The sequence below is a fragment of the Carassius carassius genome, chromosome 6 (assembly GCF_963082965.1).
Source record: "Carassius carassius chromosome 6, fCarCar2.1, whole genome shotgun sequence".
Taxonomy (NCBI): domain Eukaryota; kingdom Metazoa; phylum Chordata; class Actinopteri; order Cypriniformes; family Cyprinidae; genus Carassius; species Carassius carassius.
Genome location: NC_081760.1, coordinates 4,926,619 through 4,950,194, shown reverse-complemented (window position 1 = coordinate 4,950,194; position 23,576 = coordinate 4,926,619). Strand labels below are relative to the sequence as shown.

Sequence of the window (23,576 nt, the reverse complement as noted above, 5' to 3'; positions counted from 1 at the left end):
ATTCTTCAAAACCACATAGACCTTAATCAGGCTATGGCACAATATTTATTTTTTGTCAAGAATGAAAATAAGGATGTGAGGGACACCAATACAGAGTGTTCAATGGACTGAAAAAAAAGAAAAGAAAAAAAGAAAAACACCTTCCAGTAAACAAAACACTCTATAAAATCGTTTTGAAAGTTGTGATTTGTGAAAATTACATGATCTAGGACCTTTATTCAGTGTCTGCCATTGTAAAGACTGCAAGTATAATCACTCACAGCCTAATTTGTCCACTGAAAATGACAAAGGGGAGAATGATGGTGAAAACTGAGAACAGTAAAGTGTTTGTGTGTGTATATTTGATTTCATTAATTTGCCTCCTGTGAATTGTGAATCGTTCATCTACCTCAATGTGTTTATCCCTTCTGAATATCAACGAGGAATCTCATAAACATTCATTATTTAGAGAAGAATACAACTACAATTAAATATAGGCAATCTTCTTAGATGATATTCAATCCAAGTGAACCCAGTTAACAGCTGTTTTGTCCTAAAAAAGTTACTCATATTTTAGGAAATCTATTTAAAAAAAAAATATTTTTCAACATCCAAACACTGTAGTACAGATGGTAATACACAATAAGAATAAAGCTCACATTGAATTTGTGATGAATCTGCATGTCAAGACTCAACAAAGTTTGTTTTCAAAGCCCTTGGAAACAGATTTAATCATATTTCACCTTCAAATCTCATTTCAGAACACATAAAAGGGTAAATAAAGTGCAGTGACAGTGAGTACACATGTTTTAGAAATAAAAAAGTGTTTGTTTTACACTCAAAACACGTTTTTAATATCAGGCCAGAATTTATAAGCACAAAATACAGTGAAGAATGAATAGGCTTTTTATGGCACTCACTCCCCTCAGATGTTTAGCTTCTCTCCCAGAGTTCGTAAGCTTTATAAGACCTCTCTGCTTTTCTAAATGAGAGTAGAGGTGCCAGAGGAACGAGTCCTAACCAAAGCACTGACCTCATCCTTTTATGAAGATGTTCTATTTCATGGTAAATTTGATCCAAAAGCCTCAAAGCCTGCCTCTGCCCATTCTAGTCAAAAATTGATAGAAAATGGACAGAAAATAAAGAAATAAAAAGACAGAGACAGGGAGATGTTGCAACAAATGTCCTTACTTTTCTTCACAGGAAATACATCAACTCCCCTGGACTCTGCCAAATGTCAATGTCACTAAAATTGGTGAGAAATAGCATAGCATGTGAACGAATGCAAAGACAGTGCTTAGGTTTCATCTCCCCAATATAGATATTTAATATCCCAAATAAACACATTTGCATGTGTTCATCATTTCATGTTTATTTTTTATTATTTTCAAATCATTTCACGAGCCAGTTTATTTTGAGTGTTATAATACTGGAGATATGACGAAAAGAAAATCTAGGACATTATTTTCGACCTCTTATATAACTGAATGATATTCCAACCTCAGAGCAATCTTACAAACACATTGCATAGAATTTATAAGAAAATATATCTTTGTTTTCGTTTAAGAAATCTTCTCTCCTACAGAACAAAAACACAGACATAAATAAACAGTCCATTTGATGCTAAGCACCTCGTACTATTGTATTACCCCATTCAGAATTTCTTCCATATTTAGAATGTTTATGAGGAAATATTTTGCTCAGATATCTTTTTACAGGTCTTTGACATTAAAAAAATTAAAGGTATGCTTCAGTTATTACAGGCGTGATCCTTTTATTGTTCACCTTTTGTCTCCTGTTGCCAAACATACCATGTCATGTCTCTCGCATCTGAAGAAAATGCTCAAAATTTTCAAACGGCAATGTTTCATGTGTCATAATGAGGTTGATGACAGCCATAAACACAAGTGTTATTGGATTACTGTTTGCAAACCTCTTTGGAATTAGATTTCCACATGAATGGCTCCTAAATTTGTGCATGTTGCTTATGAATTAGAACTGTTATGAATTTTTGATTATCACTTAATTTATTACTATGAAATTATATTTTAGGAGCTATTCTTGCATGATTACATTTTTTTTTTTTTTCAAATGCAAATAATTCCAAATGGGTCAAAACTCTTTCTCATGACTGTATATACTTTTCCAGACAGAACACGATGAATGGTTATTCCATATTGGCAGTTTACTTTTCATTCACCGTGAAAATGTTTTGTAGAAATGACCCTCTAAATCATATTTTAATTTACCCAAGTGCAGTGGTCCATGGACAGAAACACTTAAAACAGTAAATAACACATAAATGTATCAATGACGATTAATAATGGACTTGCAGTATTGATTTCTGCACTACATCACGCGGAGGGAATAAAAAAGACACACATACACACAATTTTTAAATAAAATAAACACAACCATAGAGTTGGGAAAAGATTACAGCACCTCTTTTTGACTGGCAGGATCAATTTTAGTTAAGACCTAAACACAATCCAACAATTAAATTTGGTTGATAACAGTTAAAGAGTAAAAAAAAAAAAAAAACATTACCTCACCATAGTACATGTAAACATGTCCATGAGACCTAAACAATAAAAAAGAAACATTATCAAGCATTCTTGAATACAAAATTCTTAAAATAAACTTTCTCTTTTTATTATTATTGATTAATGTTGTTATATACATGGCATATTCTTGTGCTTTTCTTCCAAAAAGAAACATCCAAGAGGAAAGTAAGTTTATGTTTTCTTTCTGTTTATCGTAGTATCTTTTTTGACCCTTGAACTAAAAGAAAAGAGAGGGTTCGTACAGTCGGTTTTCCTAGAGGAGGTTAGTTTAACTGCAGGTGGAAAGACAGTAGCAGGTGATGTGCTTTACTAACAGTAGCAAAGGCACCTTTGTATCTTCTTTAGAAAAACACGCACTCATTTGCAGGTCGCTGTGTGTGTGCTCATTCACGAGTGCAGTCCAGTGTCCCAGGCAGCACACATTCACAATCCTCCACTTGGTCAGACGCGCATACAAAAATAAGAACAACAAAACACACACACACACACACAAAATGAGAATTTCTGCTCCATTTACAGATTGGGAAGATGCAGCTTCAACTGAGCCAAGATACGTCTTATGATTCCTGAATTCTGCTTGAGAGGACAAAGGGGAAGAGGAAGATGGGAAAGAGGAGAAATTGAAAGAGGAAGAGAAAGAACAAAGAAGACAAAGAAAAAATGACAAAAAAGGGAGAAAGTGATAGTCACTGTGAGAAAGACATGGGGTCAGTCAGACAGACAGACAGACAGACAGACAGACTGACTGACTGAATGGGGTGGCCATATGCGCCATTCATACACGACACATTCAAGCCAAGATTTTAATAGGCTGTTTGCACTGTGCAGGTCGATCGTTGTGTGATATTCATGAGGGCTATAGAGAGCAAAGTAGAAGGATTCTTATGCCTTTGAATCACTCTTGCACCTACTTTGATGTCTTTTTTGATCGGCGTGCAGCGAAGCTTCAAGTCAAAAAAACGAACAAACACATGCACATATTTGCAATGCTTGATCGTTCCCTGTAGATCTCACCTTCTCACGCACAGCCCCACGATTGGTCGATTATGTACAATACCTGCATGTTATTGGTTAAACCGCTTTAGATGTTTAGGCAATATTAAAATCCTGTCCAGGACGTGTCCCATATGAACGGCGCATATGGCCACCCTGTGACTGACAGATGCTTTTATGAAAGACATCTAGCTAGGGTTAGCATGATTTCACTAAGTACAACATGTTCCTGGATCAACATCCTTGTTGATCCTGAAACAACATTTAAATCATCCAATCAAAATTGAGATCTAACTTTTTATAACGTTTTAGATTTAAATCAGGGTTAGGTGCTTCTACACTCTTGTTAATCAGCTATCATTTCCCACTGATTTTAGGAATAAATTATGGGTAGGGTTAGGTTTAGGGGTAGGGATTGGGTTAAGTCTATATTTTTGGACAATAATGTTGATCCAGGATGATCAAAAGATGTTGATCCTGGAACATGTATTACTACGCCAAATCACGGCAACCATCTAGCTAGCTAGCCAGACTGACTGACTGACAGCCACACAGATAAACTAGGTTGACCATCCATGCCCTTTTTCCCGGACACGTCCTGGCCATGATTTCTAAATTGCCTAAAATAATGTGTTTGACCGATTGTGTATGACACCAAAGTACCATGAGAGCTATAGAGAGCAGATGGCTCCTTATGCTTTTGAATCTCTCTTGGGGTACTTTGATGTCATAGACTGATCGGTCTGTGCAGTGTCACTCAAGTCGAGCACACCTACTATATACACGTTTTTCATACCTTCCCATGAGCCATGACCGATCGATTATGTACATTGCCTGCATGGTATTGGTCAAGCAAGTATGAAAACAGGAAAAAAAAGTCTAAATCTGGATATTTTAGGCAATTTAGAAATCCTGGTCAGGACATGTCTGGGAAAAAGAGCTTGTATGGTCAACCTAGATAAATAGTCAAACAGATATATGTCTTTATGATAAACAGCTAGCTAGCTAGACAAACTGACTCACTGACAGATGGTTGCTTTTTTTTTGATAGACAGCTAGATACTGTAGCTAGACTGACTGACTATCAAACAGTTGCTTTTATGAAAGACAGTTAGACAGACAGATAGACAAACTGACTGACAGACAGACAGACAGACAGACAGACACAAGGTTGCTTTTATGATAGACAGGTACCTAGATAGATAGACAGACTGACACACAGACATACAGATATATGCTTTTATGACAGACAGCTAGCTAAATTGCTAGACAGATAGATAGACAGACAGACAGATAGAAACTGATTAGTCAAATGGATGGACGAATGGACAGCGGGGATGAATGGGTGGTTAAAAAGATAGGATTGAGATAGGACTGAGGTCAGAGGAGAGGAGGAAGGGAAGGAGCAGGAGTGGAAAGGTGAAGGAAGGCCTTTCTGGTGCTGGGAGGTCCATGGCCCACCCACCTTTCTCAGCTCCAGAGACACACACTGTTTGTCGTCTGGCAGGTGGAGGAGCTTTCTGCCGGAGACAGATATAACTTGCCGCTGGGACATACGCACACCTCGTACACAGTCTGTTTGGGGTACGTGGTCCCTGGACCGAGCAATGTGTCCACTCTCCCGTGTGGAAGATTTCCAAGACGGATTGAGTTTGCGTTTAGAAAGATCTGAGAGGGGGTGAGGAGAAAAAAAGAGAAGAGTAAAAGATACAAGACAAACATTCTAATCAAATACTTTAGACAAATCAACATAATAACAGTCATTTAGGATTAAGCTGCATTTACTCAAATACAAACACAACACTGAATGAAGACTATTATTGTGAGACATACTGTACACAGTTAAACAGTGTTTTCCTGAGTGTCTATGACACGTCACTCTGACCAGTCCATTCTATGTGTGTGTGTTGCTTAGAATTTTAACACATTTCCCAGCTTTAGAACTTTAGATCTTTGAAAGATACTCAGTGGCTGTTTATTGGCCCGAAAAAGGTGAAAGGTACTGTAGCAGATTCTTCGTCAGAAAAATAAATAAATAAATAAACTATCCCATCACTGGTTCATTTCAGCCACATCTTAAAAAAATATGTAATGTGTTTAATGTTTAATTCTGTGGTGGAACTGATGGTGGTAGAAGTGACATCTTACTTAATTAAATAATATTTACACATTTTCTGCATATTTGATTTGACAGCTTCATTAGAAATAACACAGTAAAACTGTTTTGCTTAAGTTATTTGTTAACCTTGATTTTTCTTTGTTTTATTCACATATCACATCTCTTATTTCTATCTCAGGCTCTTTGGTAACCAGGTGCACTAATATTAGACAATACCTTTATATACAGTATAACCTTTATATAACCACTATGATTACCTACAAATAGCTGATGATTTAACATGTAAATTTGGTGTGATTAATTATAGAAAAAGGACCAGGTTAGCCTGCTCCAGCCCAGACCTGTAATCTTACATTGAATGCAGTTGCTGATGAACATGATGCAAAATGACGACTGCAAGAATGCATCTACAAACACATAAAATTCAATATATGAGGGGAAATATGGCCCTGTGTGGGTTTGTCTAATTTTTATATTACATGATATAATTTAACAATATAATATGTGACAAGAGTGCTATTTTTTTCCCCTAAATATCTGCATGATTACAGATTTGATATTGCTTTTATACAGCAGTTCAATAAACAAGAAGTTAACATTGTGTTACATTTTAGACACAGTAGCATCCGTATTGTCCGTTTTTACTCAATTTAGCCAACAAAAATTGTTCCAAACAAAGTCTCAGCAGAACTGGCTTTCTGAAACACACAGACAGCGGTGTTTCATTACTGAAAGAACCCCTGATTTCAAACAAGACTAGTGAGTCAGTGATTCAGTGACTCAATCAATATTCACTGAATGAATCATTCATTACGAAAGTGATTTGCCGCCACCTACTGGAGGTTTTAGTTTCATATTAAGAGTATCAACCAAATGGGTCATTTTTTAAAAATCATTTCATATGTCAATATTATTATTATTTTTTAAAACCCATTAATCACATATTATTTATGCCATTCTGATTGTAGTGTAAATGCATTCTTGCCACCTCTAACCAGTCTATGTAAATATATGTAAATGCCACTTCAGACTCAGCTTCTGAAAACAATGGTATGGCCACAATGTTGCCTTAAAAGTTTAAAGGCGCAATATGTCATTTTTCTGCTTTAAAAATAGCAGAAATCACTATATCTATGTTATATATATATTTTAGTTGTGTACTTACATTATCCCGACAGTTTCCATGAACTTTCTAATCCGGAGAAAATTATAGTTTAATTAGAAGACACGGCACATTTCTTTATTTCTGTTTTGTCGCCCGTTTATGGCGTCATATAAACTTTGACCCCTCTAGTTTATCTAACTTCCTGCGGAACCGCCAAATACAAAGGTGAACAGAAGCAAAGACGAGACAAAGAAGAAAAAGTAGTAGCTAGCTTTGATCGAGACTATTATATTTTATATTTATATTGTTTATATTCGTATTTATACATCAATCATTAACTTAGTTCATGGTTATGCTTTGCCTGCACGTTCTGTGAAGCGCAAACGTACGGGTGAAATAAATGACCCGAGAAGGTTTTGGGACAAGAGAAGAAACAAGACATGGGTAAATATTGGAGTTGCATTTCCAAGATAGAGAGAGCTTCGTGACAAGCTGAAACTACAGAGAGATGCCGAACTCGCTTGCATTCTAATAAACAGGTATGCATCCATTCAGCTAACTGTATCTATCCGTATATTTTGTGAAACGATGATGTCTTGTGTAAAACGCAGACGGACTAGCTCTCATGTATAGTATAATGTAAATCTACATTTGTTCTATATCTAGCTGGATAAAGTAGCTTCAAATGCAGTTCACTATCTTGTTCGATATCATAGTATAAACGTAATTATAATTATTAACGAAAGGCGACCGTGTTTTTTTAACATATATACTACTAGCTAGATGGAATATTGATTTGATAGGGGTCTCATAATTCATATATCTCTCCGTTCAAAAAGACAAAATACTAAGTTAGAATGAGTGAAGAATGTGGGGAGCGACAGAGCGCGTGTTCCAATGAACAACAACTCCCATGAGCCTACGCTCTTTCCTGACGTCATCAAAGTACGTCTTATGTTATTATTTTGATTGAGTGACCCCTGGTGGCCAAACATCCCATACTGTACGTTTAAGTGTAGTAAATGTTGACTGAAAATATTTCTTCTTAAGCTACTTTTTGTTTCTAAACTGACACAATTCTGATGATCTTTTTGATGGCAGTTTCTCAGTCCAAATTGATGCGCAATTCATTTGCAATTAATTTGATTAAATAATCAGCACATTCTGTAATTAATTAACATATTATCTATATCAATCCAGTCTTCACACACACACACACACACACACACACACACACACACAAACACAAACACACACACACACACACACACACACACACACACACACACACACACACACACACACGTATGTTTATAATAAATAAACAAATCAAAATACATTTATTTTAATAAAACACAGGCCCAGGGACATAAAAGTACCCAAACTTGTAGAAACACCTAAGATGCAAGATGATATTTAAAAACTCTGGCTGTGTAAGATTACCATGACACAATCCTGGCACATTAATTCCTCCTGAAGGACACAAATTTAATTTCCAGATACGGACCAGGAGAGAGAACATCACCAGGGACATAAACTACATTTCATTAAAAGCCTGTTTGCCCTTTGATTTATAAATATGTTGATTCCTGTATTTATCAGTTCCAAAAAGTCTGTTGGCCCTGACAGTTAGAAAAGGCCAAATAATCTTTACCATAACTCACATGCTGTGGGAGAGTGACAAAATATGTATCTATATAAACACTTGCACAAACAAGCCCCATGATGCTTTGCTGTCAGCAGGACAGCGCACAGCCACTTACCCTATCTGTGTCTCACTTTGTTTCTCACTATTTGTTTCTCTTGCTTTTTGCTGTGTCAGTTTTTCATTTTGCCCTTTCCAAGTCCCCTACAAACTTTAATGTAACACTTTAATATAAGTGAACTAGATTTTTATACAATCAGCATGCACACACAGTCCTCAGTTGAACTGCCATATTTGACAGATTTCTTTAGAGGTGAATGCAAATTGAATGCTGTAGTGCATCGCATAATGTTTACTGTTCTACAACCAACATTAAATATAAACAAAGACATTTCAAGAAATTATGTATGTTTGTTCTTCAAACATACATAAAGAGAGAGAGAGAGAGCGGCATACAGATCATACAACCCGAAAAGATGAAGAAACAGTCAAAATATGGCTAATTAAACATCACTGTTTTGGTTCATTCGTTTTTGTTTGTTCATTAATTCGCACTTGCTTGCTTGTTTACTGTTTCAGAAAAAAAAAAAAATTCTGTAGCCAAAATTTTGGTACATCACTCAATCAATCCACAAATAAATGTTCTTGAGACCAGATGGTTAAAAGCAATTGAAAAAAAGCCTCTAAATTTTGAAGTTAGTTCTGAGAAGAGCTCTAGCATCATTTATTTGCAGGTGTCACTTGGCATTTCTAGCTAATGCAATGAATTCAGACATTTTTAAGTGTCCAAAAGTGTTCAAATACTTTATGCAAATGAAACTTAATGAAAAGTATAATTGATCATTCATGATTAATTATATTAATCACCATCTTGATTATTTTTTCACTAAATGTTACATGTCCTTCTGTTTCAGTTCTCTTAAAGGACGTAGTATTTGTCCTCTAAATGTTTTTTTTACTTCATCCCCTTCACTGCCAAATTACTGAAATTCTATTTTGTTATGCAGTTAGTCTACATATCCTCATGCATTGTGTCACCTAATACCGGTGAGTGCCACTTTGGCCCAAAACAGACCCTCAAATCCAATTCCATTTTAAACACTCCTGTTTTCTGCCAAGAGACGGAATTCTGGAATTTTCTGTGATGTGGCATGGCTCATGATACAGCCCGCTGACAGCTTTCACAATCCCTACCAAGAGACATTATAAGAGAGAAAGACGGGGCTGTCCAGGGGTAGAAAGAAAGAGGTAGAAGTCAGAACGGAAGTCATTTAGGTCATCTCATGAGAGGATTAAAGATGGCACCCACCCCAATTGAAATTGTCTGTATGAATTACTGTCAGTCAGCTATGGGATAAAAAAACAAACAAACGAACAAAAAATCCTTAGTGCATTCTTTACAACCCTCTTCCTTTTCTGGAACCACTATCAGGGAATGTGTGTGTGTAAGCTTGCATGTTTATTTGTGCAGGGAAGGCCAATTATAGTCGGTCCAAACATTTTTTCATGCATGATTTCTCCCATGTCACAGCTGGAAGAGAGAAGAAGCAAATGAGAGAGAACAGGTCGAGGAAAGAGAAGACAGCTAAAGCTGGAGAGGACGTGAAGAGGTAAATGAAGGGCGGGGGATAGAAACACAAACAGGTGAACCATCAGACTTCATGAGGTCATTGGTGTGTACCACACACTCCATTACACTCTGGAGATGAGTAGAATTGCAAGCTATAAAATACAGACAGATTGCTGAGATCTCCAATCTCAATCTCTTTTGTTCTTGTCTCTACGACCGTGACAATCATACAGTTCTAGTGTGAAGTTGCCGCACGTTTCATTTACTTCTGGATTTGCTAATATAAAATGATGGTAGGAGCTTTGAAAGGTAAAAGTTTATGGACCTGGGGCTGCATACTGGTATTTCACATTATTCTACAAAGGATAAATGGTCACAGAAATATGGTAATGTTGAAACCACATGCCACATGACAAATAGAGCCAATTAATAAATTAACCAGTCAAGTTTATATATTGTATACATACAGTATACAGGGCCTATAAATTAACACATGCAAAGTACCAAATGTGAGAAAAAATAAATACAAATAAAATAAAAAAAATCAGTTGGCCGGTGACTTTTTAAAAAAAATTGATTTTAACAATGCCTGAGAACAAGATATGGTTTGGCTCAATTTTTTAATCACAAAGAATGCTTATTATATAAATAGGAATGAAGCACTGTTATCTTTTCACGGTTCACAGTAAATGCTGCTTCACATAAACTTAAAAAAATAATAAAATAAAATGAAAGAAATGGAAAACAACAACAAACATAACTTAGTATTTTGATTGTTGTTATGTAATAACAATAATAATAGGAATAATAATAATAATAAGACGACAACGACAATAATAATAATAATTTAAAAATAAACATCATATTTCATGAACGTAATATATAAAATCCTATTTAATGTGTTCATTTACATAAAAATAGTGATCTTATTAAAAATAAAAGATGGAATAAGGAGGATTAGTTATGATTAATATCAGTACATATGTCCATTTTCAGTCTGAGGTATTTAGATATGGATCGCTTAAGGTTTTATTAATTTATTTGAATACTACAATTATTAGCTTGTTATATATGTGTATATGTAAAGGGTTAACATGTAATATGTAAAGGGATGTGTACTGTACATGCAAAGGTATAATAATAATAATACATAATAAATAATAATAATAATAATAATAATAATAATAATAATAATAATAATAATAATAATAATAATAATAATAATTCTGTCATCATTTACCATCCATCATGTTGCTCCAAACCTGTATGATGATCTGAGCAACACACAAAAAAAGCTTCAGTGTTCTTTCTCCAAAAAATGAAAGTCAATAGAATTCTTAAATATATTGTTGGAAATAGACCTCAGTACCCAAGTGGGTGACAGAGTTACCTTGAAATATGCATTCCAATAAAGGTACACTCTGTACAGAATTATATATATATATATATTACTCTTAAGTAATAAAGTTATAAATATAGTTGCAGTGTACTGTACCTTAATAACATATATGTTATTATATAGGTATTTAGGCAAAAATGTTTTTAGAAGTTTGACAAACTTCATCTAACATGCTCACCAGGAGCCAAGCTTGCTCCATAATCAGAGAAAAGCAACTATATTAAAGAACAGGTTAACGTTTAATGCCTGCTAATGTGTTTTGTGTTGTGTGTAATGTGCCCTTGTGTTGCATTAAGAACTGCATTCTTTTAGACTTCAAAAAGGTGTTTATATTCATATACTTCCATGGGATACAGTTTGGGTCTTAAAATATAGATTACAGTACCAAAACAGGAGGTTTTATGGTCTGATGACATAGAATACAGTTTTTTTTTTTCAGACGGAAAAGCCCAAATGGAACTGGCACAAATAAAAACACTTCAAAATGAAATTCCCTCCCAGTTTTTTAGAGCCACACTTAAATAAATAAATGAAACCCGCTAAGCACGGCAGAGAGAAGTGCCATGGGACTCCATACTCCAAAATAATAGAAAATAAAACCTCGCTGCTATCACGCAGAAACAACCCACACTGTAAAAAATCCAACTCACAAAAAGTTAGACTAATGATTATGTTTTAGTTAACTGGACAATTAAATGCAAAAATGTTGGCATAACTACGGAAAAGACGTTGGTTCAACAATTGTTGGACCAACCTAGAATTGATTGTAAGTTCAATTTGTAAATTCAAGTTAACAAGCATACAAGTTGGGTTGGAGGTTGGAGCATGCGCACTGTAACGACCATGAAACTGGCGCATGTGCAATGAAGCGTGCCAACACCGAAAAGACGAAGGATCCTCACCCTAACTGTGGTGGATACGGTGAATAAGCTAAAGCCCCAAAAAGTCAGCGTACTCCTTTAACTTGCACTTATATTGCTCGTTTTGTAACATGTTTTATGTTAACAATTTAAAATGTTAAACATAGAACATTTAAAATATTTAGGACCGGTTGAATGAGATAGCACTTTGAATGTTTTTTTTTTTTTCTTTTCTTCTGCCTACTCATTTAATTACTTTTTTGAAGAATGAGTAGGGCTAAGGTTACCAATGTGTTGCTGCTGGTTTGAAATAAAACCTGGACCAAAATATCAAGCATGTAGTAGTTTTTTTTTTAACCTTGTGATGCTGTTTAAAAACACATTTTTAGTCAACTGAACGTACTTTAATAAGTCAAGTGAAAATAACATTAAAAGTTGAAATTACATAAAAGTTTTTTTAACTATAAAAACTCAATCAGCTGAACAAAAGATCTTAAGTTGGGAGACATGTGACCTTACTCAGTGAATTGAGTTAAGTGAACTAATTCGTTTTAAAGTTAAATAAACTCAAAAAAGCTGTGCAGCAATTTTAAGTTAAGTCAACTTTTCTTTTTTTACAGTGCAGGGGCAAAACGAACCGCTGGCAGTAATTTGGCTGTTGGCTTATTAACCTCATAGGATCTACTCCCTCTCTCCTGCACCACAGGGCGTCTGATAGATTTGCCCGCTCGAGTCTGCTTCAGTGATAGGGCTAGTTTACGAGCATTTCTCTCGTTACTTTGTTCCTAGGACACACCCTAATGGCTTTATTAAGATGCATGGGGTTAAGGGTTGGTCTCAAATGGACACCATATTGGAGCTTTGCACAAACAAATGAAACATTAGCGTCCATATGCCTGCTTCAGCTCCCCTGTCTCCTCAGCTTGTCGGCACCATATATATCTATATCCACCGCCTCATTGGCCGGCTGAAGTGAGAGGGAGAGTTCAGGTGGAGAGAACGGGGGTTTTAAAAGGCTCTGCAGCTGCCATGTACACAAGCACAACAACAAAATAGGTACCTAATTTCATCCATGGTGATGATGTGATGGTGTTTAATCAAAATGAAAACTGATCTAGTTGAGGGCTATGCTGGGATAATCTTCAGCAGATTAACATAGCTCTGTTTTTATCTAGCCGTTAATAGTAGAATTAGCCTCTTACTGTATGTTGAACTTTTCTTTTAGATGTTCTTTAACATAATTTAATCTGTATACACACTGCCATTCATAGTTTTAGGTAAATAAATTGATACTTTTATACAGCAAGTGACTGTTAAGATTTTTATATAAAAAATAATAAAAATCAAATAAACGCTAAAAAAAGAAAAGGTATCGCTGTTTCCATGACTGTTCAACATTGATAGCAATAAGAAATATTTATTGAGCACCAGGTTAGCATATTAAAATGACCAGTATTTTGCAATATTACTGTTTTTACTGCATATACAGTATATACTCTAGTGTGAATGAAGACAAAGGGCCCTATTTTAACGATCTAAATGCAAAGTGTAAAGCAAACGGTGCAGGTGCACTCAGGGCGTGTCCAAATCCACTTTTGCTGTTTTGACGGAAAAACAGTTGGCGTGCCCGGATGCATGGTCTAAATGGTTTGTCCCTATTCTCTTAATGAGTAAAGGGTGTTTCCTGGGCGTAACGTGCAAAAAAACAATCAGAGTCTCATCTTCCATTCCCTTTAAGAGCCAGTTGCACTCGTGCCATGACAGATTTGCTATTTACACGGCGGAATTTTGCAAGCGCAAAGACAGAACGCGTATCCAAGATGAAACGGAACTGTTCGTGTGCGAGCAAATAGATAGCCTAATTCTGATACATGTGATTACTATCCATTATGACATGTAGGCATATATATATATATATATATATATATATATATTTAGCCTAAAAAAAATCTTATACATTGCAAATCCTTTAATTTTCATTATTTGGCATGCTTGTGTGCTGCTGTGCGTCCCTGTGTTTAATAAGCAGCGTTTACGCTCTTTAAATAACAATGACAAAACATTGCGCCAGACTTTAGACCAGGTTTGAGTTGGTCTATGGCGTAGTCTATTGTCAGCTCCTTAAAATAGCAATGCACCTGAACACACCTCTTTTTTAGACCAGCACGCCCATGGGTGCAAAAATGAGCACAAATGCATTTGCTAATTAAACGACGTGGCGCCGGACGGGAAAATGCGAACGGCACCAGACTGAAACTAGCAAACACACTTGTGCTGCGCCTTGCGTCGCATTGCGCCGGGTGTATGACAGGGCCCAAAGTGTTCTTGTATAAATATGAAACCTAAAGGAGCCTTGCTGCACATCTCAAATGGACATCATACTGGAGATTTGCACAAACAAATGAAACATCAGCGTAGAGCAGGGTCCCTTAAACCTTGCCCTCAATGCGCTGCAGAGTTTAGCTCATCAGCTACCTGTGATTTTCTAATGATTTTGAAGACACTGATAAGCAAGTTGAGGTGTGTTTGATTAGGGTTAGAGCTAAACTCTGCAGGACAGTAAACCTCATGGGCCAGATTTAATGATCTCTGGGATAGAGCATTAACCGTTTAGTTACACTGACTGGACATCTGAATTCTCAACTGCCGCAATTCGTACCTGAAGCAACATAATAAACATGTGGCCATGTTCATGTATTGCACATGCGTTTTAGCACCACTCACTGAACTTTGAAACTGATGAGAAACGGGCTATAAGGTATGCAATTTCTGTGTATTTTCCATGAGCCTGGGTTTGAGGATCAGGACATTTCTGCAGCTGAACCCTTCATGTCTAGTGCAAATAGGCTTTGACCAGTTTATTTTAAAATAGTTTTCCCAGTCTTATCAGATGAAAAGCACCTAAAACCAGTAAAACAGTTCAGGATGGAAGACAGCAAACCAGTTTATAATACAAACCAGTTTAATAAACCAGTTTCTGTGTTGACTTCAACTAAAGAAACAGTACTCATGGTCTCTTCTCCCTCCCTCTCTCTCTCTCTCTCTCTCTCTCTCTCTCTCATATGAGTGCTATTAGACCCCATACTGTACAGCAGTCACTTCTCATTTCCCTTGATCTCAATTGGCAGCAGGAAAAGAAAAGGCAATAGGACATGGACCCAGTCACCCATTCCCCTTAATTCTCTCACCCCAAACTTTTTAACATTGCCCTCTTAAGAGTCGCCTTCTGACAACATTGATTTTATTTATCGTCTCAGCTGTCTAATGCACTTGATTCTCTTCTCCAAATTGACAGAGGCATCTATTTTCACCACCCCATCCCTCTGGAGAATTACAGGGAGAGACGGGGGCAAAAAAGATGGGATTGTGCTGATATGAGCATTTGTTCTAAATTACTGAGCTTGTTCATAAAGAAGGGCAGCGAGAGAGAGAGAGAGAGAGAGAGAGAGAGAGAGACAGAGACAGAGAACGCAAGCACAAGTTGGTGCTTTTTCACCCCAATCACTTGAACAATTGTTTTTAAGGAATGATGCAAACTTTATTAGCACCCTTACTGTGCATCAGCCACTTTGCCTCTTATTTCACTCCTCACAGCACCATCCTGCTATCTCAGGCACGGAAGAAGAAGAAAAAAAATCCCAAAGAGGTGACAGAACAGCATGATATATGACTTGGACTCATGGAAGTTAATTAAATAGCCTGGGCAGTCACTAAAGTGAGATAGGAGAAGGTGAGAGAGAGAGAGAGAGAGAGAGAGAGAGAGAGAGAAAGAGAGAGAGAGATACAAAGGAAGAGAGAAAGAGAGGTATGGACAGCGCAACTTTGGTGGCACTAATTTAAACGAGAGGGAAGGAAGGTCACTGAGCATGGATAATCTAAACATGTTCAAGGTGCTCGTGGAATTACACTAACATTGCAATTATGGGACAGTGAATTAGGCTTGTAGACAGGGAAAGATGGAGACAGATGAGTGTCTGAAATAGTTAGGAGGTGCTTGGTTGAGGCAATTACAGAGGACATGGTCCACTCACATCTGACCAGAAGTCACATCTACCAGCTTAACAAAAGATGTAATGTAACACATTATATGAAATGTGAACATTAGATAACTCATTCAGAGCTCTTGATGGAAGTACAATACATGCTGCCAGTAAGAACGCTTCTGTGTAGGGATGGGCATTTTTCAAAACTATTGCATTTAAAATATTTGAGCTCATAAAAAAATGTATATTCAAATATTTGTTTATTTAAAAGACTTTAATCAAAGTCATAATCATCGTAGTTTATTTATCAAACATAATTTTTGTCACCATTTTCGAAAAATCTTATCAGAACAAGTGTATGATTATATCCTGTTTTTTTTTTTTTTCAATTTTAAATCATTAAACACTGTGTGCAAAAAAAAAAAAAATACAAATAGACACTGAAGTAATGTAGCGGATGCATCACAAAATGCATGCATTATTTTTAATTTCTCCATTGTCGTTCAGTCGTAGTACAGATAGGATGTGACAATTGATCAGTGCGGTATTTGCCCGCCCCTCATCCACTGTGATTGGATGGCTGACTGAAAACTGACAGTGATGAGAGGTGGGTTTTGCCCAAAGTTGAAAATTCATTGGTGCTTTGTTCCAAATAGCATGGGCTATTTTTCTTCAATTGACTGGTCATGACGTTTTGGTGTATTTTATATGATTCCTCATTTTAGTGATAACTCGGTTTCACTTGACAAAGTTTGCATGCTCAGGATTTATGAGGGATTTACTGCATTTATGGCCAGCAAAGCAACATTTTAGTGAAATTCGAATAGTGTTTTTATTTTTCAAATACTTATTGTAAATAGAATATTCAACTATTCGTGCACACACCTACTTCTGGAATGAAGAAAACATATGTGGACCCATATCTGTGGTCATAAAATTTAACTGGATCTTCAACTAAAGTCTATGACACACTACTAGACTGAAACATGTTGCTGTTTGAGGTTTTAAAGTCTTAGTTGTCAAACAACTTAAATAAAACTGAAAATTTGGCTATCAATTAATCACCCTCATGTGGTTCCAAACCCATTCGACTTTTGTTCATCTGAGAGATTTCTTTCCCTCCACCAAAAGTCCATGCAACCAAAACTTTCATAAAGTTCATAAAGCCATTGTAAACGTCTTCGCAAGAGACACAATTGCATCATATGATGAACAGACACAATTTAGGCCTTTACTCATGAATATATATGAATCAATGTACATATATAAAGCACATCAAATATGGTCAGTTTTAGCTCAGACTTGCTTAGCTGATGCTCATGAAAAAACCTCACTGGTTCTTGCAGACGATCAAACATGGTTTTGTGACACGTCAGAATTGGTTCTTAATCAATGTACATTGATTATTATTTACATGTGAATAAGAAGCTAAATTAAATCTGTTCATCATATACTGTAAAGCCATTGTGTCTTTTCAGAATACTTTGATCAAACTGCTTTATTCATATGGATTACGTTTTTAATGTCTTTTTTTATGGAGGAAAATATATCTCTCAGGGTTTGTTCATTTATTTTCATTCATGTTTCAAAGATGACTAAAAGTTTTATGGGTTTTTAATGACATGGCGTGAGTTAATTATGACAGAATTAAAAATTTTGGATCAGCTATCCCAGGAAGTCTTCAGATGTGCGCACACGAGAGAAAGATGGAGAAAGAGATGTAAGAAACTGAAAAAGGCATGAGAGGAGGATGAAGCAGTGCAAAAACTAAAATTGTGTTCAGTAAAGATTTTATTTATAATGGTTTGTGTTGTTTTTGTTTAGGAATATTGGTTATAATCTTGGTAACTCATCAGTTGGTAGTTCATCCATGACATCCATGGTACTCCTATTAACATCCACATGGTTTCCCTTATATACAATTTCACATACTCACCTCTCCTTCTGAAGACTCTAAAGTGAGATCTTTCCTACAAGAAGCTTTGAATTCCCCTACTCCCGCGTTGACTTCAACACCTTTAGGTGCCTCCAGTGTCAGTGTCCTCGTCGGGGACTCTAGCCTGTTAGAGGAGACAGACTTTTATAAAGTAACGTGTTTTTAATGCACACAAAGCTTTCAGTTGATCAAATAATAATCAAAACCTTGCTAAACCAACTTCTGTCATTGGTAGCAAAAGTCTGATTCATTTAAATAAGTTAGAGATGTTCAGATGATTCACATCAAAGAACCTATTCAAAAAGCAATTCAATGATTTGAATCCTTGCGTGACGTTTTATGTTTGATTTTAAAGAAGAATACTGCTGCTCATTGCTATTCTCAGTTAAGTAAATTATGGAGTATATTATTTTTTAGCCGAGGGGTTGAAGTATAATGCTGTCAGCTGTCATCCCAGTTGAGTTCGTTGATTTAAAACCCACTGTTTTGTGCCAGAAAAACAACAGTTCAGTTCCTCTAATTTGATTGAACAAGTGTCACTTCAACATGCATTTGTAGTATCTAAGCACAATATAGCCATCGGTGGCGTGGTGAGTTGACAGAATACAGAACAGCAGTCACTGTATACTTAATGACATGACAGAAATGAATATATTGACTTAATGGTTCCCTCTTTTTTCACTCTTTTCTTTCCTTCCTTGTCTCTAAGATCCTATGTCTTCTAAAAAGAAAAACTCAAAATCAAACCATTAATTTTCTGTTTCAGCATGCTCCAAAGCAAATCAGCAGCAAAACAAAATATCTTAAGTGTGCAGAGAGTGTACTTGATTTTATATGGAAGATAAGAAAGGCCTGCTTTAGTCTCATATCTGGCTTATTCATTATTCCTCCAGCGAGTTCATCATTTTCAAACATTCATCTTGACCTTTTCTGCCACTCTGACGAATGTATGCATAGGGATATTTGTTACAGTCATATGAAAAGCAATAAATAAATATGACTATTTCGAATTTCACACTAACATCACATTTATACTCCTTTTGCTTCTTCTCGTTGGCAAATTTGTGGTCTTTGTTTCAAAATACTTTCATGAGGTGGTGCTTTGACTAGCGAAAAAGCCAAGGGTTGTCTAGAAAAGTCTAAGAATTCAACAGTGAATATTACTGTGATTGAAATGTAATGTATCTGCTAGATTCACATTGTGAAGCTGTAGCTCAATAGGACAGCAAGACTCAAATGTTTTGCATGTATGCCATACAAATACATACAGTATGTAGAGCTCTGAAGCATCTGAGGTCGAAATCTGTTTACAATCTTGCCATCTGAAAATCTTATGCTATTCCAAAGTTGCCTTAGTCTGACTTTGGCTGCCACAACATGTCACACAATTTCTATGATGTGATTTTGACGTGACTAAGATGTGTAAATAGCTACAAGTTCATGCTAAGAGTATTCACAGTTTTTCATATTAAAGCCTGGAATTCGTGATTTCAGCTCTAGATCGGTTAAACGCAATGTGGATGTCATTTCTTTGAAAGAAGCCTTGATTTGCCAAAGTTTTAGTAACATTTACACACATACACTCTCAGAAAAAGGGTACAAAGCTGTCACAAAAGCTAAAAGGTACATCTTTGTAGCTTATGTACCAATAAAAGGTACATATTTGTACCTTAAATGTACATATTAGCATCTTAAAAATACATTATAGTACCTAACTTGTACACTTTTTGAAAGGTTATCACCCCAGTAACAGTTTTGTACTTTTTTTCCCGAGTGTAAAAATAAAATGAAATAAACATAACATAAATCGTTGATTAAAATTAAATGTATATTTAAATAGTTTTAAGTTTTCAAAAAATAAGATAAACCTCTCCCTTTGTATTTTTTTTATACATTGTTTCCTACTTTCGCAAACCTTCCTACAATAAGCCACCAAATGAGATTTTCTCCTCTCGTGAGTTTTGTGCGCTTTGACGTATCATTTATCACTATGTCTCCATGCTTATGGTTACAGAAGCTGGATACTGACTTTTGCGAATAAGACCAATGATGATATTAAGCAGCTCAATACCAACTGCTAACCTCTGACTTCATGTTCCTCTCTGAGTATTTACTTTTGGTTGCAGCCTTTCAGATTGATGAATGACACTGTACCGTGGGTAGATGAACATCAGCCAAAGCCAAAAACGAGAAAAGCGTTGCATTTGACATTTTCAAGCCACCCTAAGTTTTAATGTTCCTCTATGTGAGCTTCTCGCTTACTGGGATCCATGATGTTATAGGATAAAACCAAAGGGATTCTTTGAAACTCATTTAGGACATTTCAAAAGTTTTGCGAGATTTTGTTTTGGTGGCGTGACGCGAGACACATTAAGACATCACTGCTTTGCATAACATGATTATCATCACAATCATTTTATTACAGAAACTTTAAGTGCTTAAATCTGAAGCACATCACTGGAGATAATGGCACCAAAAATTAGGCTTTCAAGAAAGTTCACTGGAGCTCTTGACCCTCTGAGTGGGTTTCCTTTATTGCTCGCTGAGCTCTTGGACCAATGGTCCATTTCCTGTTCTCAAGATTCCCTGACAAATCCTCAAATAGGTCAAAAATGACTTTTTGCAGCCTCCCCATCTGCTGTGTGATATGTGGCTGGGGAAATTGTGGCTGGCAGCAAGACCCTGTGAGAGAACGTAAAGCAATTTCATGCCCGTGCGCATCCGTTGCTGATAATTTAATCGATAGTGATAGAACTGGGGGACCACTATGGTCAGAGAGGGAAGTAGGAATAAGGTAGGCCCACTGGGTCTCTAAAGCACTGCTGCGGCGAGGAAGTAGGTTACAGGAATAAAGGAATAATATTGTATCTCATTTCACTCCTGTCGAAGAATATCATTCACTCGAGTGAGACTGTGCATCTTGGGAAGTCACCACATCAGGGCTGCTTCAAAGCAAGACGTTAGAGTAAAACTGAAACAAAAAGACTGAGACAGATAGAGACAGTTAGCAAACAATTTACAATATTGTTCACCCACTTCATACTTGCATGTATAATTTTTTGCCATACACTGTTCAAAAGGTTAGTACATTTAAAAAAAAATGATAAAAAAATAAAAAATAGTGCATGTTTTGGACATGCTTAGGCTGCATTTATTTGAAAATTCAATAAAACAGTAATATTTGAAACATATTTTACAATTTAAAACAATTATAATACTCAACATATTTATGTAATTTATTCCTGTGAATGCAAAGCTGAATTTTCAGCAGACATTTTTTCCAGTCTTCAGTGTCACATGATGTTTAAGAAATATGTTGATCTGGTGCACAACATTTCTTATTATCATAAATGTTGAACACAGTTATTTTTTTTTCAGGATTCTGTGAATAGAAAATTCTAAGTAAAATCAATATTAACTGAAATAGAAATCTATAGTAACATTATAAATGTTTTTAAATACCTTTAAATACCTGTATCTTACTGACCCCGAACAATTGAAAATATATATTTTTCCTTCAAAAATTCTAAATACTACTACTACTACTACTAATAATAATAATACATTTTTTGAAGAGTACTCAGAATTATTTTGATGATATGATGTATACACCTGAGTGACTTTCATTCTGTGGAAAAGACAGATGACAACAAGGGCAATTCACTTAACTTCTCAATAAATGTAAAGGTCACCACCACAGATCGATATGACACTGAAACCACACGTATCCTCAAGTTCGAAATCATCTTAAAATTAAGTTTATTCTCTTACGGAGAGAAAGAAACTACTTCACTCATCCATACTGACAGTATTAGGGATGGGCAGAGAGGTATGGCACTAGATGCCAGAGTAATCCCTGTGTGATAAGGTAATCAATGGATTTGAAGGTCAAGTCCAAGGGGTGAATGTTCTCAATGTCAGTATGAGTGGAAGGTAATTTAATGTGGATTTGAGAGGGTCACATTGCCAGGATTGCATCTACAATGAATCTCAAGAATAATCATACATATGCAACTGACACTTGTATAATTCTGTGCTGTGATAACTGAAGCACCTCAGTAGCATCTCTTCAAACCTTCCAACTCTCAAGTCAATCAAATTTAATTTCAAAGCACGATCATGTCTAATCAGCCACTCATGAGCTCAGGGTCACAGCTGCACTTCTGTCATGATTTAGAAACATCTTGCTCTACCCAAACTTTAACCACAACCATTATGAGAGAAGTAAAAAAAAAACCTTGAATGAGAACTCAAGAGGTAGAAAAGCCAGGTATGAGACGATTCTTGACAGATGCTTGAAAGAAGAGTGAAAGAATGGTCTTTCACTGAAAAGATGGGGAGAAATAAGAATCCATGGTTAATGTCCCTGTATGGGGTCATATATATATATATATATATATATATATATATATATTAATATCAATCTTGTTCCTTCCCCATCACAATGTATTTTGTTCACTTTGTATCATTAGAGCAATGTGAGACAATAAAGACTCACTGTATGAATGATAGCCACTGTGTAAGTACTTTAGAAGGAGAAATGTGGTGCAGAAGACATATAGTCACTGAAGTAATTTGCCCACGTATGCCAAAATGGTCGAAGTACTGAGTCTATTTCGACTGGAGATTCAGGTGTGCAATAAATCTACCAAAGCCCCTTCAATCCCCTCTCAACAATCTCCCTCACTCTTTCACTCTCTTTCCATCCATAATTATGTTCTAGAGAGGAAAAGTGCCGGCTGTCTCATCTGGATTAAGCCTCACACAACTGTATTCAGTCACACAGTTTGCAAAACAGCAGCTCGTTTTAGTCCTTCAGATGGGCTCAGCTTATACTTGAGCTGTAATTCATAATCTGGATGGATGCTTCTTTAACCGTCAGTGACTCAAGCACTGATATCCATGATGGATTTTTTATATTTTTTTAGGAAGCAATTAAATGTAAAACGTTTTGAAAACAATTTGTTACACAAACATATTTAATAAATCATATATTTCAACCAGTAAACAAAACATTTATTTATTTATTTATTTATAGTTACTTGGTTTAATAACCATAATTGCAGTATAGGCTGTGCTCTTTATTCCCCTGATTACAATGTGCTTCATGTGGCAAATTGTGGAAAAATCCAGATTTTTTAATTAAGAGATTTAATTTAAAAAGACAGGTTAGCGAAATGAAATCAGAAAAAAAAATTTGAAAATTATGTAATATGTAATTGCTTTATACAAATTTATGCAATTCTGCTACTCTGGGTCTTTAAGTTTAATAAAGATACTAGTTAGTAGACTAAGTAGCAGATGTTACTGGAGACATTTTGCTCTCTGTAGGGATTCAAATTTTGACCTTCACTCATTTTCCTACCACTCTGTTCAAAAGCTGTTAATGTAATTTGTCTCACTGTCTCAGAGACTCATCTCCC

General features: G+C 35.9%; 1 protein-coding gene across 1 annotated transcript in view; it reads right to left on the bottom strand.

Annotated features, from left to right (window-relative positions):
• Positions 1-269: 269 nt before the first annotated feature.
• The window catches only part of LOC132142262 (zeta-sarcoglycan-like), a 257,013-nt gene continuing 233,706 nt past the window's right edge, over positions 270-23,576 (bottom strand). Inside the window, exons 7-8 of the mRNA XM_059552005.1 lie at positions 18,154-18,277; positions 270-5,204 (exon numbers count right to left, since the gene is read on the bottom strand). Of these exons, the coding sequence (XP_059407988.1) occupies positions 5,007-5,204; positions 18,154-18,277 (322 nt within the window). The 3' untranslated portion in view covers positions 270-5,006. The remainder of the gene's footprint in view (positions 5,205-18,153; positions 18,278-23,576) is intronic.